The sequence below is a fragment of the Electrophorus electricus genome, chromosome 20 (genome assembly GCF_041902795.1).
Source record: "Electrophorus electricus isolate QZ-2024a chromosome 20, ASM4190279v1, whole genome shotgun sequence".
NCBI lineage: Eukaryota > Metazoa > Chordata > Actinopteri > Gymnotiformes > Gymnotidae > Electrophorus > Electrophorus electricus.
In genome coordinates this window covers 13,806,021-13,832,324 of record NC_137516.1, presented here as the reverse complement: position 1 = coordinate 13,832,324, position 26,304 = coordinate 13,806,021, and the positions used below count along the sequence as shown (strand labels likewise).

At 39.0% G+C, this 26,304-nt stretch overlaps 4 protein-coding genes across 9 annotated transcripts; 1 reads left to right on the top strand and 3 right to left on the bottom strand.

Annotated features, from left to right (window-relative positions):
• Positions 1-2,850: 2,850 nt before the first annotated feature.
• txndc12 (thioredoxin domain containing 12 (endoplasmic reticulum)) lies at positions 2,851-9,336 on the bottom strand. Its single transcript, XM_026998385.3, has 7 exons — positions 9,143-9,336; positions 8,619-8,679; positions 8,432-8,484; positions 8,212-8,285; positions 5,344-5,413; positions 4,630-4,713; positions 2,851-3,819 (listed from the first exon to the last, which is right to left on the bottom strand). The coding sequence occupies exons 1-7, from the start codon at positions 9,237-9,239 to the stop codon at positions 3,740-3,742; spliced, it is 519 nt and encodes a 172-aa protein (XP_026854186.1). The 5' UTR covers positions 9,240-9,336; the 3' UTR covers positions 2,851-3,739.
• A 1,847-nt stretch (positions 9,337-11,183) lies between these two features.
• LOC118242979 (uncharacterized) lies at positions 11,184-13,722 on the bottom strand. The gene is made up of 5 exons (XM_081703711.1): positions 12,641-13,722; positions 12,093-12,134; positions 11,879-12,001; positions 11,647-11,688; positions 11,184-11,544 (listed from the first exon to the last, which is right to left on the bottom strand). The coding sequence occupies exons 3-5, from the start codon at positions 11,978-11,980 to the stop codon at positions 11,452-11,454; spliced, it is 237 nt and encodes a 78-aa protein (XP_081559837.1). The 5' UTR covers positions 11,981-12,001; positions 12,093-12,134; positions 12,641-13,722; the 3' UTR covers positions 11,184-11,451.
• A 48-nt stretch (positions 13,723-13,770) lies between these two features.
• zgc:153615 (schwannomin-interacting protein 1) lies at positions 13,771-20,011 on the bottom strand. Of its 2 annotated transcripts, none has more exons than XM_026998263.3 (7): positions 19,812-20,011; positions 18,436-18,554; positions 16,952-17,069; positions 16,541-16,741; positions 15,190-15,313; positions 14,815-14,908; positions 13,771-14,706 (listed from the first exon to the last, which is right to left on the bottom strand). In XM_026998263.3, exons 1-7 carry the CDS (start codon positions 19,947-19,949, stop codon positions 14,640-14,642), a joined length of 861 nt encoding a protein of 286 aa, XP_026854064.2. In that variant the 5' UTR covers positions 19,950-20,011; the 3' UTR covers positions 13,771-14,639. The 2 variants fall into 2 exon arrangements, with proteins under 2 accessions (XP_026854064.2, XP_081559836.1); XM_081703710.1 differs by lacking the exon at positions 19,812-20,011 and adding an exon at positions 18,876-19,026.
• A 1,100-nt stretch (positions 20,012-21,111) lies between these two features.
• LOC113570122 (glutamate-rich protein 6) lies at positions 21,112-25,142 on the top strand. 5 transcript variants are annotated; one of them, XM_081703304.1, is made up of 10 exons: positions 21,113-21,291; positions 21,580-21,693; positions 21,822-21,911; positions 22,045-22,220; positions 22,329-22,393; positions 22,757-22,923; positions 23,047-23,129; positions 23,484-23,636; positions 24,002-24,224; positions 24,555-25,142. In XM_081703304.1, the coding sequence occupies exons 2-10, from the start codon at positions 21,583-21,585 to the stop codon at positions 24,825-24,827; spliced, it is 1,341 nt and encodes a 446-aa protein (XP_081559430.1). In that variant the 5' UTR covers positions 21,113-21,291; positions 21,580-21,582; the 3' UTR covers positions 24,828-25,142. The 5 variants fall into 5 exon arrangements, with proteins under 5 accessions (XP_081559431.1, XP_035392200.1, XP_081559430.1 ...); XM_035536305.2 differs by having other exon boundaries at positions 21,113-21,413; XM_081703305.1 differs by lacking the exon at positions 21,822-21,911 and having other exon boundaries at positions 21,112-21,291.
• The last annotated feature ends 1,162 nt before the right edge of the window (positions 25,143-26,304 follow it).

Sequence of the window (26,304 nt, the reverse complement as noted above, 5' to 3'; positions counted from 1 at the left end):
CAAAGCCCAGTGATTCTAACACAGCCATCATATTATGGCATTTTGAAGGATCAAAAAAAAAAAAAAAAAAGTTTAAGTAATAGATAAAATTAAGAATCACTGTAGCTTTTGTGCTTTACTTCATTTTTTTTTTCATAATGTATCCTGAATGTAAGTTGATTTATTGTTTGTTGTAAAATCAGTAACAAGGTCAGACATTGATCAGTTTGTGTTTTGTGTACAAGTCATAGAAACTATAGAATTTATTTTTATTTTTTTGCGAGCCAAGGCCTACACATGGGCAAACTCTGAATATGGTGCAGGACCATGATTTACAAAGCATCAGTGAGTTGGTGTCCATTAATAGTCACTGTTGAATCTTAACAGATAAATGACTAAACTAAAACACTTAGTTAGCATATATGCATTGGGCATTTTTCTTCCTTATTACATTTAAGTCAACATTGTCAAGGTTTTTGTTTGTATGTTTGTTTGTTTTTGCTTGAGAATTTCATTTGTATTTTTGATGTCCTTAGAGTCAAAGCAAATTTCTTTGGAATTTTGTCTCACGAAGGTCTGTAAGAATTTTACCCTGGGGTCTAGATTACTATATCTGCGGTATTTGGAGTCCATACCAAAGTCTGGACTACCTCCATTAATATATCTTGCCTATTTTATACAATATTTATGGCTAAAATCTATATCTTGGCTTAGAAATGTGACGGTGAACTTTAGAAAATTTTACATGGATTTTTTTTTTGTATAGCATACAAAAATATACAGTAATTGTCATTTTATAGATTGACAGATTTATTTTCAATCTTCTAATTTATTTGTTCAATAAAATTCTACTTTTAAGCAGAATTCAAGACAGGACTAGGAATGTCTTTAGTGTCTGGTATGTTTTGTACTGACATTTTATCTTGCAAAGCCCTCATACATCTAAGAGTGGGCCAGCAGTTATCCATCAGGAAGGAAATGTCTGAAAGCAACATACTGGGTGGAAATAGTACCACTAGAAAGCATGTATCCAGCAGTCATGGATCACTGGTCAATTGTATGACCTCTTTGCCATCTTTTAGAACCTTTCAGTAGAAGTGAAGAATCTGCAAGACTAACTGGAGCTGGGGCTAGAGCACCATCTGCTGGACAAAAAGTCTGTTTGGTGGCCTTTTTATCATTAGCAGTGATATTTGTAATAGACATTTGCTATATGTTTATATGTACATACCCAAATAGTTACTGGAGCAGGCTGGACAAATTGTGTGCGAATGTTTGGGCACCCTTGGTCAAATTACTGCTTCTCAAAAGAAAATAAGTCAACATATAACATAATCAAACATAAAGGAATTCAGAAATATTCAGTAAATCCTCAAGCACTAACAAAAAACGCAGAAAGTCAAAATCTTCAGTTTGGATAGCAGTTTGAGAAAAATCACTGCTTGCAAATGCCTTCTGTAGCCAGCTAAGTCTTTCTATTCTCTTCCCCCAATATTCTTTATAGAACGCCTCTACCACTGAGATGTTCTTGGGTTGCCTTGCATGTACAGCTTGTTTAAGGTCTGTCAAGAAATGTTCTGTTCTTAGATAAGGAGAGTGTGGGGGTCATATCAAAAGCTTGTTTGTCTTTGTGGGTAGTCCATTGTGGATTTCGTGGCATTTGTTGGATCTTCATCTTCCTGTAAGAAGCCATCCTCTTTTCAGCTTTAGCCTTTAACAGAGGACTTGACATTTCATTGTAGGATTTGATGCTATTTTGTGGAATCTGATCTTTCCTCCTCCTGTGTGATATTGCCATGCCACTGGATAACACAAACCCAAAACATGATCCACCCACATGCTTTACAGTTGGCAAGTTGTCTTTTTCATGAAATGCTTTTTATCCCTTTTTTTTTCTTTGGTGATTGTCACTAAAGTTCTGTTTTGACTTCATCAGTCTACAGCACTTGTTTTAAATGCTCATCTGGCTTGTCTAATGTCCTGTAGCATACTTGATGCATTTAGTTTTGTGATTAGGTCACAGGTAAGGTTCTCATGACTTCCTCATGTTTGTACAAGCACCACTGCAGTGAAACTGTGACTCTGTTAAACAGTTTTGCAGGATCTTGGCAGACATGGGGGGGGGGGGGGAGGGTTCTTTGTCCAAGATTTCATCTTGACCACCTCATTTCTGCCCTTTCTTAATAACATTGCACTGTAAAAACTGCAAGTTGAAAATTCTTTAGCATCTTGCTATGGCCTTCCCCTGCCATAGTGGAGTCCATAGTTGCTGAGTGTTAGCACAAGGTTTTAAAAGTCAAAGAATTTATAAAGCTTCCTACTTGCAACTGGTGACACGCCTTTGAACGGCTTGGCTAATCAAGGCTTGAGAATTAAAAAAACAAAACCAAAAACCTTTTAACATTGGCTGTCCTAAATTTTGAACAAACCCCATTGATTTTTATTTATTTATATTATAGAGAGACAAAGTAACTGCACTAGGACTTAAAATACATTAGGCTGAAAATGTTTGATTAGCTACAGTGGCTGTGTTTACTACTTCTCAATTAAAAACAAACACCACACCCAAAGACAAAGGTGCCCAAACTTTGATGATTCAAACTCAACTTAGGCTGGATGTGAAATGCTACAGTACATATGTAAAGAATTTTAACAATGATCTACTAAAATGGGGTGGGTGGGAAGAAATCAGTTTTACCTGATAGTGTACTCTTTTTTTAACCTTCATTCAGGCTAGTAGAAGACAATTACAAATTTGTTGTTCACTACCTATAGCAGAATGCATTTATTTCCCCCTCAACAATAGATTGCATTCAACTCATGTATTCTGCTATAATGTACTTTTAGGTTTGAGCCACAGAGTAGATAACCTTTACCAAGTACCAACTTTAATTATACACTTGCTTAGTCATTCATTCTCATATATATGTAAAAATACAGTATGGCAAAGACATGTCCACACAGATAATTCCCTTTCTAAACACCAGTTTTTTCCAGTGAGCCTTCACATTTCAATTTATAGGCATCTTCTGTAGTAAAAATCTCAAGTCTTATAAAACCAAAGGTGAACCTATACAGCCTACTGCTGACTAGATTACACAAGTTGACAGGATATATGAAACACTCATTACAATAATCTCACTGTTTTAGGACAGTTAAAGTCAGAAATACAAAATGGCCAATTTCAGGTTTATTTTTAAACTAATCACAACTGGGGGTATATCCAGGATATATAAGGCCTTTTTATGTGACTGGCCAATCTATTGTCATTATGCAGCACAAAATGGAGTTTGGAAGCACGAGATAGCTGTTTTGCCATCTGAAGTGAACTCAGTACCATTTCTTTGTTTTAATGGAATGATGAGTACCTTAAAAAAATACAGTAGGAAGGCAGTGCAAACATGCTGCTCCATACCCAACATTGTAGATGAAGGTACAATAAAGAATACATCCCCAAAATACCAGATCCTATTTCATCATCTTAAAAACAACACGCAATAGCACCCTTAACGAATGGACAGCTGAGTAGTATGCTTTGGTTCATTTTATGTCATGTTACAGACAGCTGAGAGACTTTGCAATACTTTAAAACAGGGAAGTGGATCCAGTGTAAATTCATCCATTTTAGAGGTTACCGTTTTGCTATACTGGACAGGGTAAGCTGAAATGAGTTTATGGTTGGTCAGGCCCCAGTGCAAAGTTGTTTGAAAGTGTTGTAGTGTACTGGCTACAATACTGTCCAGGCTGCCACTGTGCCTCTCTAGAGCTCGTCAGCTGTGTGAGCCTTTCTAAAGGCATCTCCGGTCAGTTTTTCCTGAGCCTCCTTCATGCTGGCAACAACTACAGATGAGAGAGAGAGAGAGAGAGAGACAGAGACAGACACACACACACAGACAGAGGGGGGGGGGGGGGGGGGTAATAGACAGAAAAATAAATAATCACTTTAGATTCCTGTCTACCACCTTGGCCTGACTAACAGTATTTAGGGCTTTGCCATCAGTACCTGGCTTAAACCCATGTGATCCAGGTAACAAGCCAAAAGATAAACAATACAGATGCTGCCTTCTCTGTTTGTCAATCAACATTCATAAACCGAAGAATACAAAATGTTGACAAATTAAGCAGATAAAAAGCTTGGCCAACTCTGAAGGACACCGACCCTCTGATATACTTGAGAAATAAAGTTACCATCATTGTCTTGTAACTATTATGATCCACCCCATCCATATTAAAAACACAATGTTTCTCTTTAAGGGTACTATCAGATATCCTAAAGCTTGGCTAAGAACAGCCAATGCAGACCTTGCACACACTTGTAGAATGTCATTTAACTAGTAGTCATGTGCTAAAAGCTAACACAGAGCCGGACAAATTCAATATCCCCAATCACAGAATATTGTCAAAAAGAAAAAGCCCCAGAATCTCATGAGGATTCCTTGATATTTCTCCAGGGACTGCATTTAGCCAGCAGAATCAAAACAAAACCAAAAGCTTGACAGATTCACAATGTTTACAAAGTACAAAGGAAACAGCACCCAAAGGGCAGCTGTGAAAGCAGAACTTCTAGTTTTAAATTACATATGCCACACACAATGACATTTCAGGAATATAACCCAACAGTGATACAAACAAGTTTGTTTAGACCCATACCATGATCTGCATTACTGTAGAAAAACTTGTAGTTAGGGTTTCCATTCTTGTTTGTAATCTCAGGATGGACTTTACCACTGGGATCTACAAGGGGGAAAACAAAAATCATGTTAGGTCCACACACACACACACACACACACACACACACACACACACACACACACACACACACACACACACACACACACACACACACACACACACACACACACACACACACACACACACACACACACACACACACACACACTTCCAGCCTCCATGGATCTTTAGCCTGGAACACCTCAAACACATGACTACTGCTGGTAAACGATCACACCATAATTACATTAGTAAGAGCACAAGTGTGACAATTCCCCAAATTCAAACCTTTTGCTCTTGTGCAATGTGACTTCAAAGGTGTAGTTAGAATGCAAAGTGACTCATAGTACAACAGTGATTACTGATCTTAAGCAACACCTTGCTCCTGCATACTGAAATAATATAAAACAAATACTAAAAAAACCAAACACTGTATTAAATGTGTAATTTCTAGATTAAATAAGTGTGACATTTTATGTATACAAAAAGAAACATTTCTAAAGAAATAAAGTGAGATAGGGTCAGATGTCACTTTTTGATTCAAAAAGACCAATTCAACACACTAACAATAAATGCAATTTGTTGTGAAAATAATGCCATTAAAGAAGAAAAAACACTAAACCATTTCTTTACCAAGAAACAGTATTCGGGGAATATAGCCTCCATCAGGGTTGAAGTCCTCATCTTTTGGCTCCTCTTCATCCTTTAGATAAAATAATACATTTTGAACAAGGAAATGCTAATATGACAATGCACACATACATCACCTATATTTAATCCACCAACTTCATTAACAGAAGTCTGTCTAAGACATAGCTACTCCTTTCCCCACACTGAAACAGAAGCTACTTCTTTCCCCACACTGAAACAGATGCTGTCAGAAGTGTGTTCATAATCTGTTTTGAGATCACAAAGACTCTTTGCAAATCCCAACAGTTTCATTATAGAAATGTACTTTAATTGTGGGATGACACTGTATATGTGGAAAGTTTACTGAGTTCACAGTAAAGCTAATACAACTTGATGTAGTCCTTGACAGCAACAAGGACAGTGTGCTGCTTTTGCAAACTGGAATTTCCTGCACCCAAAAGGGGACAAAGAAAATCTGATAGCCTAGAGAGTACTGTGTGCTGAGATATCAGAAAGGTTTCACCTACTTGGCTCTCACAAAGGACTAGCTAACTGTACATTTCCCAGCCACATTACAGTACAGGTTATTAAAGAGGATTTTTCCATCACTTTCATCCATCAACCCATTTTGAACAACAGAATAATTGTTTATTTTTATATTACTATTATGATAACTTTTTTTTCCTGCATCAATCCAATAACAAAATCCTGCATTTGGATATTGCCGATATTGATACCATTAATTTTTCATTAAAATCTACTGTGGAGCTGTGGTTCAGTTATTTTCTTATTGGGGGTGAAACTTTTTTTTGGCTGTGTGTGAGATGTATTATATATGCTATATTTCACAGACATCATGCATGGATATGACAAATATTAAAGATATTAATATTAAAATAATATTTTAATATAAAAATTACAATACATTACTCAAATATTACAATTTCACACTTCTAAAACCAACACTACAGTTTGTCTGCATTTTTTCCTTATTAATGAATTTATAGGAATTCCACATCATCTTAATTCTGATCGCATAATTCTCCTTCTTGTGAATTTCAGTAGTAAATCACTGCCCTGCCCACAACACATACCACATACACCAGGCACAAGTGACCAGACAGACAGAGGATACCTGTATGGGTGTGTTCACTTGACCTCTGCTTAAAACCAACAGAAATGTAATATGATAACGATCACAAGATAGTTATTCTTTCTAGCCACAAATCTTTTTTTTTTTTAAATATCTATGGAGTGACTTAGCTGAAGCATCTTATTCAAATTTTCCAGCATAACTTAAAACTCAGCAAGCTGATGGATGCTTTTTCCACGTTGTCTGAATATACTAAAGACATAGAATAATTAACTTCATGAATTTAGAGGAGTGTGCTTTACTTGTTATTTTTTTTATCCTATCCACCTCCATTTCTGAGGTTTCTGTTGCGCTTTCTCCTTTCCCCAACCCTGAACTTCCTTTACATCACAGCCAAACTGTAAACATGGTTTGTTATTTCAGAAGAGCAAGAAGTCATTATGATTCTTCACCATGTTAAGATATCCATCGTACTGACACCTAGTGGACTGGATGTTTCAGAGATTCTGTACCACATCAAATCAAATCAAATTTATATAGCACTTTTTACAACCGATGTCTCAAAGCAGCTTTACAAATGTCCAAGTCCAAGCCCCCAAGTGAGCAAGCCAAGGGTGACAGTGGCAAGGAAAAACTCCCTAGAGCATGAGGAAGAATCCTTGAGAGACCCAAGACTCAAAGGGGGGGTATCCTCCTCTGGCCGGAGTCGGCCTCCATGTTGGGGACCTGCTCTATGGAGCATAAACTGGTTAATTTAATAGCATTGCTGTGCTATTTTCAAGCAGGACTGAACACTGCTATCCAATCCGGCATTTTTTGCTGACATTGACCTGATTCCTATACATGGTCCCAGATTGGTGCCACCTCTATTTAGCATACTTTGTTAGCAGAGGATTCTCTAATGTAACATGAGAAGTAGACTGCATACAAATAGCCTTTAAGGTCCAGTATGGTCTCAGTGAATGAGAACTTTTACCAAAAAAGGCTTCATAGCCTATTAAAGAAAAACACTATAAATAAAGGAAACATTTTATAGTACTACTGATTGCAGTTGCTTTTGCTGTACTGCCATCATAACTTTAAAATCTTGATACATTTTATACAAATGGTCCTCCAGCAAAAGACATGGGATCTTTCTCTCACCATTCTAATTAGCCAATCGTTGACTTCCTGATGACTTCAAATCTCCATGTATATGAACTTTCCAATCAACACACCAGCCCATCTCTCAGATAATTCAAATCAAACTATTCTAATCTACACTATTCCAGCCTATTCTACACAAGTTCCAAGGTAAATCAAACAGTCAAGTGGACTCACTTTCATGATTTGAAGCACTTTTAGCTTGTATTTGTTAAGTGCCACAGAAACAAAGCGGCACATACCTAAATATGTAAATCCATATCTGTATTGGTACATAATCTAGACCAGATCAAATACATTCTGAAAAGGGAAAACTGATTTTACCATGTGTTCACATGCTTTATGTTTGGTTTTGACAATTTTAAAGGCTGCCGTGGCTTCACTTCAGTCTAAAACTGGTGTTGAATCCCCCACCCAACCCCCTAGTGACATTCTTCACAGCACAGTTCCAGCACAAACTTATTTTGTACTATATTCTGTTATCCTCTTTAAAATATTCATGTTGTTTAATATTCAGTAAGGAAAATGTCAACTGCTTTTTGCAGTTGTCAGAGCAATACTATAGGTTACTTTCTGTCCTACTGTGGATAGCCATGTAGGAACAGTAAGATTCGAACAATACTTCAAATTCTTACCTCCAAGTTAACCATGACAAAGTTGTGGGCCAACTCAGATATCTCCTTAGATTCAGCGAACTTGGGCTTAAGAGCTTAAGGGACACAAAGTTAGCAAAACATTCTGATTTTTAAGTTAAATTATGAATAAACATCCCATGCTACTAACACACTGGCATATAATAACAGGTAAAAGGCAGTGATATTTCTGACAAGCACACAATTAGAGGTAGTAACATACCTTTGCAGGCTCCACACCAGGTCTTGTGGATAATGACCATAACAGGTAGTCCACTGCACATGATGAGATATTACGTTACAAAGATCTATTTAAGATCTTTTCAAATCCATCTCTGTAACAAAAGAGCTTACAAAGTAGCTTATATTAATACTTTTTAGCAGGCTAGCTAACTACAGATAATTCGCACCTCGCTTCAGCCTCCTTTTTCCCGTCGTCCAGACTTCTCCAGTGTATATGGTCGCCAAATCCTACGAAAAGACAAGTTAGACAAGCTAGTTAGCTAGCTAACTGTATCAAGTAACTATATCTGCGCACAATCAAAGGCGGGCTAACTAGCTAGCTTGCCAATGGAAAATTCTATGCACAAGTTAATAAATTAGCTGGTTAGATACATTTTGATAAACGGTCAAAACTAGCTACTTAGCTAACAAGTTAGATAGATAGCTAGCCACATTAAAATCATGTTGCTTCGCAAAAGTAGCTAGATACAGCATTTGTTCGTTAGCTAGGTATCTGACTTTACTTACTAGCTAGCGTTAGCTTGTTTCTTAGCTAGGTTTAAGTGCTCTTACTAGTAGCAGCAACAATTTAAGAAGGAACCAGTAGAAAAGACTAGCTAGCTATCTTAGCTAACCTAGCTAATCTGTCTAACTTGAAGACGTTATCGCTAGCTATCTTTAGTAGCCTGGTTAACGATATTGTATAAGTTACCCCTTCCATTTCCCTCAGCGGAAACTCCACCGAAATATGATGCGATGAAAACTGGTACAAATGACAGCAATGCGACGCTAAGAAAAGACGACTGCATTTTGATTCAGTCTTAGCATTGATGGGTTAATAACTAGCTTTATTGTCGGAGATGCACTGCGTCGGGTGCCCACACTAACCCAACCTCTGCGAATATACACTCACGCAGAATTACTGAGAATAGTGCGTGGGTAAGTCTGCCAGACGCGCCAATATTATCATCCTTTCACAAGATTTTGAAAAATGACTATCTTATCTAAAACGCTGAGGTGAATTATCTTTTATAAGATTGTTCTAAAAATGAAAAGATTCTAAAGCTATTCTATTTTTTGATGGTAAGAGATCTATAAAGGACCCCCAGATTTTCTTGTATACTTCCTACTAACACTACAGGATTTTCTCAGGAATGCTGTAGGATACAAGCTCATTTAGCCAGTGCCTAGTTCAGATTTCCAATTCACTAATATACATTTTTTGGAAGCTATACCAGCCAGAAATACAAAGAACTTCTTAAACTCAGAAAAACATTTAGGAAGTTCATGTCACCTAACACACCACTGGCATTCAGAAGAAATGTTTGTTATCGAATGTATGTATTCTATGTGCCATTAGATATGTTCAGTGTAGAATGTTAAACCGGATTTGCATGTTTTGTAGAAATCAGCACTGTCAGCATTCTTTCCAAAACTTTCTCCCAATCTGTAGGGTGATGGGTACGATTTAGACCCTTCTCCCATTTTTGTCTGAGTGCTGTTGTGTCATAGCTTGAAGAATTTGCCATAACTGTCATACATCGAAGAGATTATGGACATAGGGGAGGATATCTTCTGGAGTATAGACTCAAATTGGGAATTTTTTGGAAGCATCTGAAATAAAAACTAGAAGCTTTATCTTTCACCCAATGCCGAAGTTGTAAATATTTAACGATATTTTGGTTAGGTATGTAAAATATTTCTGAAATCTGCTTAAAACAAGTAAATTATTTGTTTACATAAAGATCCCCTATGGTCTTTATCCCTTTCTCCACCCAAGAGGTTAAAATACTATCTCTAATACCAACAGGTACAACGGGATTTTAAGAATGAGAAGGTGTCCTAAAAATAATAGATTTCTGTCCAATAAGTATATGAATTTTTTTCCCAGGCATAAAATGTGTTATGTATAAGAGGGTTTTTCAGTTGATCAGTTGGCCAGATGCAGCAGTCAAAATATGGTAGAGCTGAACACAATCCAAACAGTGGAGGTGACACTGGACTTCAGGCAGTGGAAAAATCAGTGGCAACTGTAGAATCCTTCAACTGTATGGATTCTATAATCGAAAAGGACTTGAAGTGACACACCAACATTAACTCCATTGTGATAAAGGTCTAGCATGTATTACCTTCAACAGTTCAGCCTACCCAAAGAGCTGTTGGTTCACTTCTTCCGGAAGTGGGCACAGAAAATCACTGACATGAAGGATCAGCACAGTCACTAAAACGGCATGCTTGATGGAAATACAACAAGTACAATGGGATCAGATTAAAAATTGTATGTTTTGAACAATGTAGAATGTATCTTCAATAGCTGAGGTTTGAGCTCCAGAACCTAAAGAGCAAATAGCTTTGTCATAAAACAATTAATTTATATTGAATTACACTTTCAGCCTGAAGTTTGTAGTTGAGTGTAAAGTTCATTCAATATACCTTACTTCAATTTTGCAGTATAATTGGCAGTACTAAAGCTAAGGTCTGATCTTCAGCCATGAGTTTGTCATTCTTAATTTAAAAATATTTACTTAATTGATTATATATTTATATTGATTGAATTCAAACAGATGTAACATTATTTGTTCTTGGCAACCTCTCTGTCTCTTTCTTTCTCTCTCTCTCTCTCATAAACATAGAAAGACAAATGTACAGTTTTATTTGTCTATATTTTAATAAAATAAAAGATCGTGATGACCTCGGTGAAGGTCTGAATGATGTCTTTGCCAAATGCAGGACTCTTGAAAGTTTCTGTTTAAATTAAAAAGTGCAGTTAACATTTTCAATTCACTTCTGTTTTATCTTGTTATATTGTCTTTGTATTACTCTCCGAAAGAACAAACACTTAGGATTTAGTTGTTGTAAATGCAGCCTATTTTAATTTTATGTGTACAATGCACTATTCAAAACACAGAATGGCTAATAAATATACAAATAAATATGGTTAAATACCAGTAAAATATCATTTAACTCTAATTCACAAAACCTAGAACATTCAGGCCTTTGTATTTGTGGTCAGAATGTGGTTTAGTACTCGATTAGTGGTCGACGCTGGAAGCCCTTGAGGGTTTTGCACAGTTTCAGTCTCCCCTCAAAGGAATTTTCCTGTTCCATGGAAGTCTGGGAAAAACACCAAAACATTCATCTGTGATGTGAGGTTGGGACAAATAAAAGAAAAGTCTACCAAAATGTTTACATCTTCGGTTATAAAGTTCACCTTACCATAGGGTGCGAGTCATCCAGCAATGTGTCATAAAAGCATTTCTATTCACACAAAACAATGTAAATAACTTATTAGGTGATTAGTGGGTTTGCTTCAAATCCATCAGATTGTTTTAATCTGTCAAATTATGCCCTTCAGCACCATATCAGGAAATATATAGCTGCATTACATCAGAAAGCAGTTAAAACCTTTTTCTAACATGTGTTTAAAATGGTGATTTTCAATTTATACCTGCATAAGGTCATCAATGCTCCTAATCACTGACAGGTCCAGGATGTGGTCTGGGTCACTGTAATCTTTAAATGTTGCCCGGTAGTACCTGAGCTCGCCCATAACTCTAAGTAGGCATTTGTCCTACAGAGAATAAATGAAATGAACAGGGTGTCAATACATTCAGAAAATAATAACAAGAAACCTGCTTTTCTTAATATACCATTCAGCATACCTGATCAAAAGTGAAGTCAATGGTGTCTGAGCATTCTGACAGCTGCTGAGAGAAGATAGGCTTTTGTTGAATGGCTTAGGTGCTGCATTAAAATGAACATGGGAAACAAGGCACCCATCTGGTTTTCAAAATAGAGGGCATATCCATAGGCCAATAGTTACATGTTGGGTTGCAGTATGCCACCATACCCACTTTTTGCTACAGCCCTGGCACCAGAGCAACTTTGTCTGTATGGGCTTTCTGCCCTGTCTGGAGTGCATGTTTGTGACCCTTTAAGAGCTATCAAACTGCAGTGCTTGGCATTTAAAATTTATTATTCAGTAAAAGTTATTTCAGTAATAGCACTGTATTAAGATGCGTCGACCGTTCTAAAAATCTTACATATCACAAACAAATACCAACCAATAGACAGACAGGCAACTGTGAATATTTAATAACCAAAGAATTTTCGTCATCATTTGCACAAAATATTCCAGTCATTCCCGTTTGCTGTACTACAGCGCGTGGGGATTAAGTTTAGTCTGTCCCTTAATCTCTTCGTATCTCACCTGTGGCACGCAGACGGATAACGTTCGCGTCTTGAAGTACAGCTCCGCGCTTTGCTCCGTGCAGTTTAGTCCTCTGAACAGGCTGTCCTGTATGCAACAACAGTATATTTCATTTTATTGGGTTATTTTTATGAGCCGTGCACTGGCGATCTGCGCGCAGCCGTGGGACTTGGCGGTACTGAGCTGACGCAGTGCAGAAGAGAGCGACAAAGCGAACAAACCTGAAAGTAACACCAAATAACTCTTCTTGCCTAATGGCTGCAAGTGCATGCATAAATGAGAAGATACAGGAATCTGCCTTATCATGCTCTTAAAAACATGGGAATTAACGTACGTTTCGATTTACGTGGTAGAACTTCAGACATTGTGGCGTTCGGTTTTGCAAGAGCAAGTTTTGTTTAGTTCCTATTTAAAATCTTTCATTCAACCTTTTCACCTTCCTATTTAAACTCAGTTTCATCACTTTTTTTTATACTCTTTTTGGTTACATTTTTAACGATCATATGCAGTCTAAATTATCCAAATTCTACATTGCAAATAGGCCTAATACCTGAACTGTACATCTTGTATTGTGCAAAACAACATAGGTGTATATTTTCGTAGTCTAAACGCAAGTATCGAAATATTTTTCAATATGTGTGTACATGTATCAAAAATGGCATTTCAAAAGTGTGCACAAGAAGTCTAAAAAATAATAAGTTATTGTTATTCATTATAAAATGTCTGAAACCACGTGCTATAAAATGAAGTCAATAGGTTAGTTAGTGTTTTTTATGGGGCATTTGTTAAAGCCAACACGTCATATGGCACTGTCACAAATACCAGTGTGGTCTCTCAGTAAGAAGCACACGCTCCAAGCTTAACCTTGGTAATCTAGGAATTTACAAAAGCGTAGCTTCCTCTTCTCTGTGGTAGTGTGTGACAATTTGTCTTTACATAACCTTTATGCATTAATTGATACTGTAAATATGTTGTCAGTATTTAACATACTGTATCAACTTTAGAAGTCAATACACATTTAGAACTACCATAATCAATATACACTACTGTAATAGTCCTTTAAAAACTTGGGTTGATTAGTTGTTTTCTATTTCTTCTGCAAAAACAATGATAAGCTTAGAGAAACAAAGTTTCTGCAAGTAAATAATTTATTAATCATTTTCTTTAATATTTCTGTACACCAAGATTCCAGTCATCTTGCAACACTTAAACCTGTGAAAAAGCACATATGTCTATTAAATGGGCAAAAAATAAAGCTGATGTTCTTAAAATACTGATTGACAAAATAGCTCACAAAAGTTCAACTCCCACCAAACCTGGCAGTCTCATACAAGGAAGTGTTTTGCTTTTTATTCTACAATACATTCATGTTTTCTTACATGGGGTCTGTCAGCATACCTCATCCTGTTCGATTCTAGTCAAAATCTTCTCTGTGTTATGGGTGGGACAGACAGCTACTTACATCTTACTTTAGCAGATATTCTCTTTATCCTTATTTGATATTGCAGTGTAAGCTTGCTCTAGTTGTTCAGTTAGGCAAAGGAGGTACAGAAGGACCCGCAAACAGGACCAGCTCACTGGCAAACAGATTGCTCTGAGCTGGTGTCTCAGAATTATTAAGCACTCTGCAAAATCAGTAGGTATTTTGGAGGGAATCCAAGACCTACTTTGATAATAATAATCTCATGGACATATCTACACCAGATGGGTCTGTGGTGTCAAAACTTTAGTTTTGCCTGCTGTCTATGGGCCTGCATTGACCTATATAATTCTCCACTTCAGTGTGTGCATGCACAAAAGCTTGTTGGCCTGTTTGTCTGACATACATCCACACAAAGCTTGTAACATGGGTAAACAAAATAAAGATGGGCATACGTCTAGTTAAAACTGACATGAAGAAAAGCTCTGTGCATATGCTACCACGACATATAGGGTTAAGCTCTGCCTCAAGCAGGCCATTGTTGCTGCAAAGGCCTCCAGAGGGTGCCAGGAATAGGAGTCACAGGGAGCATGCTCCTTTTCTTTTGGACTTCTCTGCCAGGTGCCTCTGCTGACTATGTGCATGCCTGGGAATCAAAGGTAAAGACAAAAACAAAATTGACTAAAGAGCTCCCAAAATTGAGCCTTATGTTCATAAACCTATGGTTTAGCCTTATGGTTCATAAACCATAAACCTGGTGAGGTCCTCCACGTCCACCAGCATGGCATCCTGCTCCACATGGAGTTCATCCCTGAGGACCAGCAGCTGCACAAGCTCCTCGTTTAGACCTGCAGCAGGACTGGGTGTCAGGGCCGCAGAGCACACGGACATCCACCAGGCCGACTTTTCCATTAGATTTGCTTTGAGCATTATTAGTTTGGGTCTAGTTTAAGAAGATGCATATGAGCATTTCTTATATATCAAAGATCAAATACAGAACTTAACATGTGCCCAACCCCCCCCCCCCCCCCCCCCCCCACACACACACACACACACGCACAAAAAAATCACAAATAAGAATGTTTGGTGTTTGGATGCATAAGGTCCATTGGCCGAGGCATGACCTCACCTTGTATCTGTGAATGGAGGTCATTAGTGATGACTTGGAGTTGACCCAGGCTCATCTCCCTCAGGTCTATGGGCCTCAGACTCCTCTTCATCAGACTCTCACTGATGTGAGGCAGATGCGGCAGCTGTAACAACAGAGCATTGATGAATTGCTACCGTGCTGGCCAGCTCAGGGGGATAAAATAACAAAAAGTGAGAAATAAACTTAAAATAGACAATAGTCTTTGGCAAACACAGCACTGTGAAGAAATTAATTACTTTGTTCCTTTTTCTCCACTGATAATATGACATCCAAAAGAAGAAGTGTATTTGATGGGTGCGTTGTGTCTTTTTAGTTGTACTGTTGATTTAGAAAGGTAGAGGAGGTGACTTATGGAAAAGCAAAGCAGCAAAGCAGCAAAGCAGCAACCAGAATTTCTCAAAGGTCTCTTGCATACAGAAAGTGCTCCTACTGAGTGACATTGGTAACTGCCAGTCATGTGATGACCTCTGTCTTTTCTGTAACGGCAATGACACAAGACGGGCATCCAAACTTGCCGGGGTTGCCCTTCACTTTCTCATATCTTTGCAGGGCAAGTCCTGGGTGTCATGAGTCGGCTCAGTGACAGCAGCGATAACAGGAGTATGGTACACTAACATAACATGAGGGAGAGTGGAATTTTTACCCTTTATTGAAGAGTTCCAGTGCAATGTGATTGAATGGATTGGCCGTCACTGCAAATTCTCAAGAACTTATATGATTCTGCTGTTTGCAAGGTTAGTGAGAAGGAAAGCTGAGGGGCTGAAGCATTTCTTACAGCTTAATTCAGGAAAAGGGCAGAAAAAGTTCCCCTGCTTGTCTTAATGGTCCCTTATAGAGATTTGCCTTACACAATGAGCCAAACTCCTTCGGGGCAAGAACTCGGTGGGCCTAATTATGTGCATCTAAATTCCTTCAGAGAATATGAAAGTGTTGTAAATATAGCTTGAATTGAACTATAATTGAATATATTATTATTGATCTTATTTATTTTGCAGGAAATATTGCATACTTGGCTAAATTCCTTTCATTAGCCATTAAACATGATGAAAAACTAGGCTGGGAACTTTGTCACAGAGAGAATAGTTAATGTCTATTGGCCTTAGCTCAAAAAGCAGCCCTTAAAAACATAAGGCTCCAAAACATGATATTGGTGTTTTTTTCATTACTGTGAAAAGCAAATCAATTGGAAATACATAGAGTTAATTAAAATTATATCTGAAGCTAAAGACATGCTATTAAAAGTATGAAGAAAGAAATTCTACTAGACACATAAAGGTTTGTATGTGTGTGGGGGAGAGAGCCGGAGAGAGACAGTGAGAAAGACACAGACCAGGTCAGCCACGGGGGACCTGCGGTGTAGCTGGACCTGCCTCTCCACCTCCACCTGCATGCGGGCCATGGGACGAGCGAGGGCAAGCGCCCCACGTGCTTCCTCCTGGAGGCGCCGCTGGAGCCTCCAGAACTCGCCATCTTCCGAGTCCAGGTCCTCTTCACCCGTGTCCCGGTCCGACAACGATGAGCTCTGCTTACTCTGCAGAGAAAAAGGGTTACAAAAAAACACACACACACACACAAAAAAAACCCACCTAGCATGCTCAGCCTGGAATTAAATTCCATACCAAAATTAAAATCCCACAATGCTCAGTAGAGACAGCATAGCTACAGCATAAGGTGTAATATTTAACATACAATGGCACAATGTGCCACAGATTCATGCAAAAAAGTGCAGTAATGCCTTTACCACAGGGGACAAGGGAGTGTCAAGGCTCGTTTCTGTTCTACTGTCTTCCGCATCACTGTCCTTATCACTGCTACTGTCATTCACGAAACACATCTGTAGGTTCACCCCATTCTGAAGCCTAAAACCCAATATGAAAAAAAAAACCCAATAAGAAAAAATAGAGACAAACATGGCCAACATGTTTCATTTAGCATTTAATGTTATGCTTATCCAGTATTCTCTCTGGCATAGTTTGGGTTATTAATGCAGCTTGACATTTATTGGGTTTTAGTGTAGTTCTACATTAATCTTTTAATTGTGAAAAATCAGACTACACATGAGCAGCTTTGACTCAATAATTGAAACAAGATGGTTAAATTGTGGATGAAAAGAGGATTATTCTAGATGTTTTCTTCACAAAGCCCATAACTCCTGCGACAACGGAATCAATGAAAAGTAACTCAAGTAACGTGCTCAAGCAACTTTTAGTCACATGTCCACATATTTGAGAATATGTTGATGTTTTTTAATCGTGGTATAGAAAATTACACCGCTAAATATTGGCAAAAAAAATGGTATTTCCTAGTCTGGTAAAACAAATAATAAAATATTCCAACAAGTAAGCCTCAGCAAAAAAACCCTCTGTTTTGCTCCATGAAATCAGTCTGGTATCACTACCTCACCAGATCCTGTCTGGTATCACTACCTCACCAGATCCAGTCTAGTATCACTACCTCACCAGATCCAGTCTGGTGTCACTACCTCAGTGGATCCATGGTGTTTTATTATACTTTTTATAAACAATTGTACAATCTGTTCATTAAACAATCTCAGAACCAGATCTTCCACAAACAGCATGCCCTCTTGTGGATAAAGTGACAAAGCTCCTGTAAATTCTAAAGCATTGGCTCAGAGATTTTCAAACCACAGACCTCATGGTCCAGGTGCTACAGATTTTCCAACCTCCCTTAATCTAAGAGTCAGATGTGATGACAAAGCAGCCAAGCAGTTACATGAATCATTTAATCATCTACAAGGGATTACAAATCCAGGACCGGATTTGGAATCAAGGTCTGGATTTGAACACCACTGCACTAGCTGATCATATATTCATATTCTCATTTTGACCAGCCTGAGCCTATTACTGCTTATTAATGCAACCAGACCATATAAGAGAGAATGCATAGTCATTCTTTCACACCCAAATTTTCATATGAACATACTGGTCAACAGTAGTGGCTACTGCTTAAGATTATGAATGCAGTAATTTATAATATATATCCCTGCACTTCCAACCAACCTGCGATAATAATGAAGTTCATACGGTAAAGTGAAAATATCAGTCATGTTAATGACATTCCATTAAATGTTACTAAGCATCTCTTCAAAGCATAAATATCTAATCATAACAGATATGCCAGATATGTAGCTCAACACACCATCAAGGAAACACACAGAAGTTCTGAGTAACAGTGCTGGTGAGCCACACACACACTCCCACCCACCGTGAGGGCACGCAGTTTTTACCCATCCTGCTGTAGCCAGTGAAGAGCACGGGCCCGTCGTCATAGAAACTGCCTAGGGCCAGCTTCTGTCTGATAGACTCCCTCTCGTTCCTCTGGGCCTGTGCGTACACGCAAGCATAAAATGCAGTTTATGCTAGCTCAGCCATGAGCCTCACATACCTGTTTAATACTCAATGGTGAAAAAAGAAAATTTTGAAGGTCAGGGGCAGGGGTTTCCACTATTCTCATTTACTAATCTGGGGCTGGGGGGGGGGGGGGGGGTATAGCTCTGAGTCTATACAGATATGATGCCTAGGGTCTGTTCAGGGACCCCGCCCCTGTTGACACATCGGATAGCATGACTAATGCTCCATCAAGCTCCATACCATGCCATCCATCTATACAAACACAACTGTTCACCATTCTCAATGATTCATTACCATAGCAACACAAACAGCCTGCTTCAAGCGAGCTGGCAACTAATGGCGTCACTGCGGCCCTTGTCCGTCTCAGAGACGTATAACCCCCATGTCCTCTCCTCTCTCTTCCCCTCTCCTGGGACCACAGCGAAGGTGTGAATGTTTTCAGGTGGATACAGAGCACCCCTCCCGCAACTCCACACCCCCTTCGAAAAAGAAAAAACAGGAAAACAGAAAGGAAGAAAAACAGCTGCCCCCTGCTCTCCTCCACCCTCTGCCTCTGGAGCCACACCCCTCGGCTTTGCCAGTCAAAGGACACTCATATTTTATGTCAGTCCAAGTAAAGATTTTGCATTTTCTTCTGTTTAGGCTTGGATTTAATAAATAGGCATTCGAAAGCGCATGCTTCTGCCCACATCCTGCCATGACACATCATTAGAACAGTCTGTGATGTAACATCAGTTATTTGAGATGGCTTTCTGGAACATTCTGGGAGAGCTTGAACAGCTTGAAATCCTCCCACTCGCTTCTAAGGGCTGGGAGAGAACCAGGTGCTGTTTTACTGCAGGCTGACAAAGCCTTCTGAAGAAAACAATGACCCACAGATTCCGAACAGGACCCAGACAAGCAGAATTACAAGCAAGAATGGTTTCATCTCTTCTCCTTATTTCTTGTATTGCTACTACATTTCAAAAACACCCAGTTTGATCTAAAAAGAAGAAATTTGCCATGACTGTGTAAGCATATATATATATGTGCATTTAGGCATTTTATCAATGCAGATAACAGACCTAGCATAAATCTTTGACACCACTCACAACAAACCCTTTAAAGTTTAAATAAAACCAAGACAGCTAAATATAATAATTTATCCATACACATAAGCCAGTATATTTATGGTTGGGAAAGTGCTCACAGATCACATGCAAAGCTGGCAGACTACCAGAGCCCTCTCACCTGGTAGAGACATTTCTCCTGGTGCACCATCCTTTCAGCGCACGGCAGAGTGCGGCGATGGCAGCAGCACCGACCCCGCCTTCCACTGCAGTGTCTGAGAGGCACCCCAGAGAGGCAGTGCTCTGCATCTGAGCGCATGCACGCGCTCAAGCACACACACACACACACAAACACACACACACACACACACACACACACACACACACACACACACACACACACACACACACACACACACAAACACCACTGAGGTGGAACAGAGGAGGGAGAGAGAAAGTGGCACAGAGAGAGACAGCGAGAATAATAGAGCGATCCTCGTCACAGGCGTCACATCACATGAGAGGCAGCGAAAGGTACCACAATTACGTGAGAAAAAGACACATGAGGAAGGGAGGGTTCACACATTTATGCAGATTATAGACACTTGCATCATCTTGGTCAGAGCAAATCTAATCCAGTTAAAAATGATTTGCGCATTATGTCTGGTATTATAAACACAACCAAAAGGAAAGTATAGACAGTAATTCAATCAAATACACTTTAGTCAGAGATGCAAGGCTTTGCTGAACACGCGAGCAGAGGCAGGAGTATTCCTATATAATATATAAGGTTTATATATATATATATATATATATATATATATATATATATATATATATATAAAATGTTCACGTCTCTTCAGTTTTTCAGGCCTTTTACATATGGTTTCCTCAAATTGACACTTGTATCATTGATAGTAATATCAAATTAAGTAATAACCAGACAATTCAAACTGTCTTTGGCTCAAATAACACTTTTGTGCTGTTGCAGTGTACCAAGTACTAAACACCCCATTGCCATTTTGTTCTCCACACACCACCAACACTTCAGGACATGAGCAGAATCTGAGGACTGTGCTGCCCTCAAACTGTGCCTGCTCACTGATGTGTGTACAACCAATCACAGTAGCCTTGCTTGTCACCACCTTCACTGCACGACTGAATGATCTTAATTAGTCCTGCATGTACTGTAACTTCCATTGGCCCCCACAAGGAGCTATCATAATTAATATCATATTTAGTGAAGTACATCTGGCAGTCAAGTACATCTAAATGTTTCAAAATGATTCAAAAGTTGAGTGAATTCGGGATCAAAGTGAGCATTCTATTGGCCTGCAACAAGTCCAGAAAATGACGCTACCTTTTGTACTTTTGTCCTTTGATCTGGCTGGCTGCCATGACTCCCTGTGGGCGCTGGTATTACGAGTCCAACAGCTCCCCTGTCAGAGCTCTCGCATATCCATGGATACCATCAACACTGTTCAGGCCACAAAAACACCCGGACAACACTGCGGTGCACTGCCGCAAAAGTTGCTGAGGTCAGTGTGTGTTCAGATCGGCGCGATTGGAGTTCCCCACTTTTACACATGTCGAGTTCTGGACTGAAAAAAAGTCTGGGGGGATCTCGGGCTACTGTGGATTGAATGTCCTCTCATTAGAAAGTGAGTGGAGAGGCTTTAGCCAAAAGAATGTCTCAATTCAGGGATATGAAATAGTGAGGAGAAGCTCTCAGTAAGCAATATGGTTTAAGATGAAAGACAAGAGCAGGACAGTTTGAATTCAGGTAAGTGCTGGAATAGAATGCTAGATTATTTCTGGAGAAATTTTCACATTTGTGGATTTTATAAGAAAAAAATATTCTTCTCTGACACAGTAATTCTACACTGAGCCTTTTGCAGGTTTGCATTTTCTGTGTTCTTCTTGTAGAAAATGTGTTTCTGTTGCTTTAGCTCATGGAACAGGAGAATGTGCAGATGCCGGAGGTGTCTCCAGATCCTGGCCGTGGCCTCCACGGAGTGCTGAGATACAGGAGGGAACTGCAGGACAGAAGAATCCGCCTTCAGGTGGATCCCTCAGTCCCCCTGTACTGAGTAACAGCTCCTGGCAATAATGCTGCTTTTCAAAAGCATTAATGTCAGTTTTTTTCTGTGAGAAATATACAGTGTGAATAACATTAACATATATATCCTAGCCTCAGTCATATAGCGACCTATCAGCGACCTGTGAATTTTGTGGCACTACTGCGAAACCTCCACTTGAACCAGTGCACACAGACTCAGAGGTGGGTTTAAAGAACCCAGGTTAATCACTGGCTATCTTATCAGTGTTGAATAAAACAGGAGTTCTTACTACTGAACATCAAACACTTCTCTCCTGCTTGTAACATCTCAGCTCCATTTCCCTCCATTCTCCAGGACTTCTGCTGTCTACGGTACAGGGAGGTCTTTGAGGAGGTGGTCCAGGAGACAAGGATTGCTCTGAAGCTGTCTGAAGAACAGTCCGGGAGATGTGTGCAAGCAGGTGATGTCTCCAGCAGTGGGGAGGTGGAGCAGGAACTAGGAGCTGGGGAATCTGGGAGCATGGAACAGAGGTCAGTGAGATTCTAACAATTTGTGGGTGTACAATAAGGTCTGGTACATCTGACAGGGTTTTACAATGACCCATTTGCTCTTGGTCTCCCCATGTGTTTGAAAGAAAGATTGCAACAGAAAGAGTTGGAGAGGTACTACCTAGAGGCTGCAGAAAGATTGTCTTCAGAGATTAGTGAGTACATGGTCTTATTCTAGCATTCTGACTTATGCCAGAAACCTATTTAGGAGGCATTATGGAAAACAACCATAAATTACATAAACTCACAAATTACTAATCCTGACGATGTAATTGCATTGTTTCAAATATCAAACAGGGATCATCCTAAAATCGATCTCTTTATCTGAATCTTACTTTAATGTGCTTGACACAAAATATGTATTAACCCTATGGGTTCCTAAACACTTGTTAGTGCACCAATACAACACATTAAGAACAATACTGTATTAATAATCTGTATTTTATTTGATTTAGTTAGATACTTTAGTTTTTAAATGTTAAAAATATGGCAAATGACTATTTTCCACCTCTCTTCAGGCTTGTTCCACACCAACACCATCAGTTTCCGGCTTTCTGGCTCTGTACCCATGGAGGAGAGCCGGGCTACAAAGCAGGACTGCAGCGAAGAGAGGAAGCCAAACCTGTGGAACTGGCACAGCACTTCCGGATCCAGATCAGCTGAATTTGGTCTTTCCCATCATCAGGTGAGTACATGTATCAAATGTCATCACACATGGGGATGATGTTAAAAAAAACAAAACAAATACCAAATGTAATATTTCAACATAAACTAGGTAACTGAATGGTTATGGCCTTCCTTATTATAGAACAATGCAAGGTTCATCCAGAAGTTTTACACAAATGGGAATAAATTTCTCACTGGGCTTCCAGATGGTTCTGCCCAAGTTTTGTATCCTTTCAGAAATCACAGTTCATAAAATCTCAGTTATTTTTAATAGATCATGAGTGCTGAATGCTGAAGATATTCTGGTTAATACATTCTTATTAATAAAAATGATAATCAAATGATCTAAATTATGTCACAAACTTTTTTTTTTACATCAGGGATAGCATCATAGCTATGAGACTAGCATCATTAAATAAACATGATGACATAATTAATGGCATAGTTAATGTCCTCATTTAAATTAGACTGAATAAGCATTATGTACCTCTTCCAATCCAAACAATGTAAAACATTCCAAAAAATTAAGAGAGCATGTATTTTATATGTGAATATTTTCCTTATTCCTTGGTCATGTAGCTATCCCTCAGGAAATTTGGCCATCATCCTTCTCACAAATGAGAAGGATAGTGTCTGTGTTGTTCATGATGATGTCAGCACCTATTGCCCAATCAGAGCCTTGTTCCAGTCCAGTGGCAGAGCCACATGTTACCATGGCAATGGCAGTGTCTGGTAAGGTCAACCAATCAGCTTTATCTTAGCTTGCCAGTGGACTGATTATTGATTGACACTATGAAACAAGAGCACTTGGCAGAAGAGCTAAAGCCCATGCAGTGCTGAAACCATTATTTTTCTCCATGCAGATTGTAATATCCAACATATTACACAGAAATGTATACAAATACCTTTAAATATTACCAGTACGTGAAACAAAGTGAAACAAAGTTATTTGATAAATGTAGCATTTTTCCAATGTTAAAGGCAGATGGAACAGGCTTAACTAGATCACATTTATCAAATAACTTATTTGTTTCACTTACATACTGGTAATATTTTAAGGTTTTGTAATAAAAGGCAGGCATATCCATCTCATTCAGGCTGAGCATGGACACATGGGGGGGGCAGAGTCTGGATGAGGGAGGAACCAGGACTCGTAGGTGGAGCTGGACTGACCACACCCAAACACCCACACCCCTCAAACCTATCTTTCTGTCACTTAACCAAAACGTGGGGGTCAGAGTTCTGGGACGACAGCACATCTTTGTGTCCTTCCTGGCATCAGGACAGCAAACTCGGTTCACTGTTGGTAGCTGCATAAAGGTATGTCTTTAATTTGCGTCTATACCTATTTATGCCTGTAGACAATTCGAGAAGCTGCCTAATATTAAACTATGCCATCCAACTGATTTACCACTGAATATTTTTTTTCAAAATAAAAGGTGAGCTGCTACCTGTTTTAAAAGCAGCTCACCTTTTATTTTCAAAAGAATTTCAGTGGCAAATTAATTTTAATAGTAAAAATTTGTTCAGTCTGGAAATCCACCCTCTAGAAAAACAAGTGTGTTTCTTATTTGAGCGAATACCAGAATACAACACTTTAACATTAGGGCAGAAATAGAGCTGCGCTCATGGCCTGCCTTTCTCCGTAAGCAAACACAGCTGAAGGAGGGAGACTCCCCTTCCCGCAGACCTCCCCTGTGCAAAGAAGAGCTGTTCTTGCTGGCGTGCCGTGTGTACATAAGGCTGGCGCTCATACGGCCCAGCTGGTGCCATCATCGGCCTGCCGACTCCTGGCACCAGCTGGTCAGGCCCCCTCCTGGCCTCCTTGCAGTGGGCCGGAAGCTCCTGAGCCTGAGCCAGAGAGTGCACATGGCGGACGCAGACAGAGCCTTCATCCAGCACTGCCTGCAGGACTGCCAATGAGCTTGTTTTATAAAACTGACCTTTAACCTGTTTAAATGCACTGCTGTACAAGAACCAGATTTAATTAACATCTTATCCACTAATGCGAATATTGCTTGTCATTTATGTATATTGCCACATGCAAATGAGCACATGCTGAATAAGTCTGCTTAGTCTTTTGTTTACTGTAGACTTGTTAGCATTAACTTTCATTGGGACATCACAGACTTATGGTTTACAAACTATTGTTTAGAAGAATGAATTTAACCACTGGTAAATAGCCCTGATGAGATATGTACATGACACACATGAATTAAAACATTTATATACTATAAAGCCCAAATGCTTATTCTGGGTTATTCTTGAAGAGGCACAACAATCCCCAGATTCCTGTAGCTGACATAAATATCACTTTTACCTCTTATAAACAATAATGGTTAGAATATTAAAGGAATAGTTTCCCATATGGACCATTCACCTTAAACTTAGGTTTACACAAACAGCATCCAGTGGATCAGCCACATGGTCTGGATTATCATGCACATGTGATCTACTGCAAAAAGATAAAACTTCACCTGAGACAATCTTATTACAACCAGGCTAAGACTGGCACATTGATAACTTGTTCAGAGCTGTCCACAAACCTTAATAAAACTGATTGTAATTTGAAACAGCAAGAGTACACTACAAAGCTGCATTTGCCTTCATAAGAGAACATGAAGTTCCAGTTTTAGTTTCAGAACTGAAATGAAGAAACAGGACATTTTAAGTAATATTCTGCATTTTAACTACATTTATGGCTATAAAGACAATGTGCTGACACAGCACACACACCCCCCGCCCCTTTACAATAGTCTGCAGTCATGGCCAAGTTGAGAGACTGACTCAAATTTTGGTTTTCAATGTTTACTGCCTGTTTTTTGTCAGATATTTATATGGTATAGTGAAGTACAATTATAAGCATTTCATACATTTTAAAACTTATTGACAAATACATCCAGTTTAAGCAAAGACTAATATTTAATGTTGACCCTTCTTTTTTTAAGACTTCTGCAGTTTGCCTTGGCATGCTGGATATCAGCTTCTAGGCAAAATCATGACTAATGGTAACCCATTCTTTCCTAATCAGTGCTTGGAGTTGATCAGTTTTTGTTTGCCCACCCTCTTTCTGAGGATTGAGCACAGGTTCTCAATGGGATTCCGATCTTGGGAGTTTCCTGGCCATGGACCCAAAATTTCAATGTTTTGTTCACCTACCCACTTGGTTATCACTTTTGCCTTATGACCTTGTGCTCCGTCATGCTTGAAAAAGCATTGTCATCACCAAATTGCTCCTTGATCATTGGGAGAAGTTGCTCTTTGAGGTTTTACCATTCCTTATGCATGGCACTTTGACAAACCTTTGAGCAAACCTATTCCCAAAATTTGTGTCTCAAAACTTTTGGCCATGATTGTATGCACTACACTATTACAAAATTGGACCAAAGTACAAGATATC

Bases quoted from the DNA above. Each gene is read 5' to 3' on its own strand.
- txndc12 (XM_026998385.3), bottom strand. From the start codon at position 9,239: ATGCAGTCGTCTTTTCTTAGCGTCGCATTGCTGTCATTTGTACCAGTT. The intron at 8,286-8,431 runs GTATGTTACTAC...GTGTCCCTTAAG, and splicing joins CTGGTGTGGAGCCTGCAAAG to CTCTTAAGCCCAAGTTCGCT. The intron at 4,714-5,343 runs GTAAAGAAATGG...TCCCCCTTGTAG, and splicing joins TCCCCGAATACTGTTTCTTG to ATCCCAGTGGTAAAGTCCAT.
- LOC118242979 (XM_081703711.1), bottom strand. From the start codon at position 11,980: ATGGGCGAGCTCAGGTACTACCGGGCAACATTTAAAGATTACAGTGAC. The intron at 11,689-11,878 runs GTATAAATTGAA...TTGTGTGAATAG, and splicing joins GCATTGATGACCTTATGCAG to AAATGCTTTTATGACACATT. The intron at 11,545-11,646 runs GTAAGGTGAACT...TGTTTTTCCCAG, and splicing joins TGGATGACTCGCACCCTATG to ACTTCCATGGAACAGGAAAA.
- zgc:153615 (XM_026998263.3), bottom strand. From the start codon at position 19,949: ATGCGCTCAGATGCAGAGCACTGCCTCTCTGGGGTGCCTCTCAGACAC. The intron at 18,555-19,811 runs GTGAGAGGGCTC...GTGTACGCACAG, and splicing joins AGGAGAAATGTCTCTACCAG to GCCCAGAGGAACGAGAGGGA. The intron at 17,070-18,435 runs GTGGGTGGGAGT...ATTGGGTTTTAG, and splicing joins AAAAACTGCGTGCCCTCACG to GCTTCAGAATGGGGTGAACC.
- LOC113570122 (XM_081703304.1), top strand. From the start codon at position 21,583: ATGGAACAGGAGAATGTGCAGATGCCGGAGGTGTCTCCAGATCCTGGC. The intron at 22,394-22,756 runs GTGAGTACATGG...ACCTCTCTTCAG, and splicing joins AAGATTGTCTTCAGAGATTA to GCTTGTTCCACACCAACACC. The intron at 23,130-23,483 runs GTATCCTTTCAG...TTGGTCATGTAG, and splicing joins GATGGTTCTGCCCAAGTTTT to CTATCCCTCAGGAAATTTGG.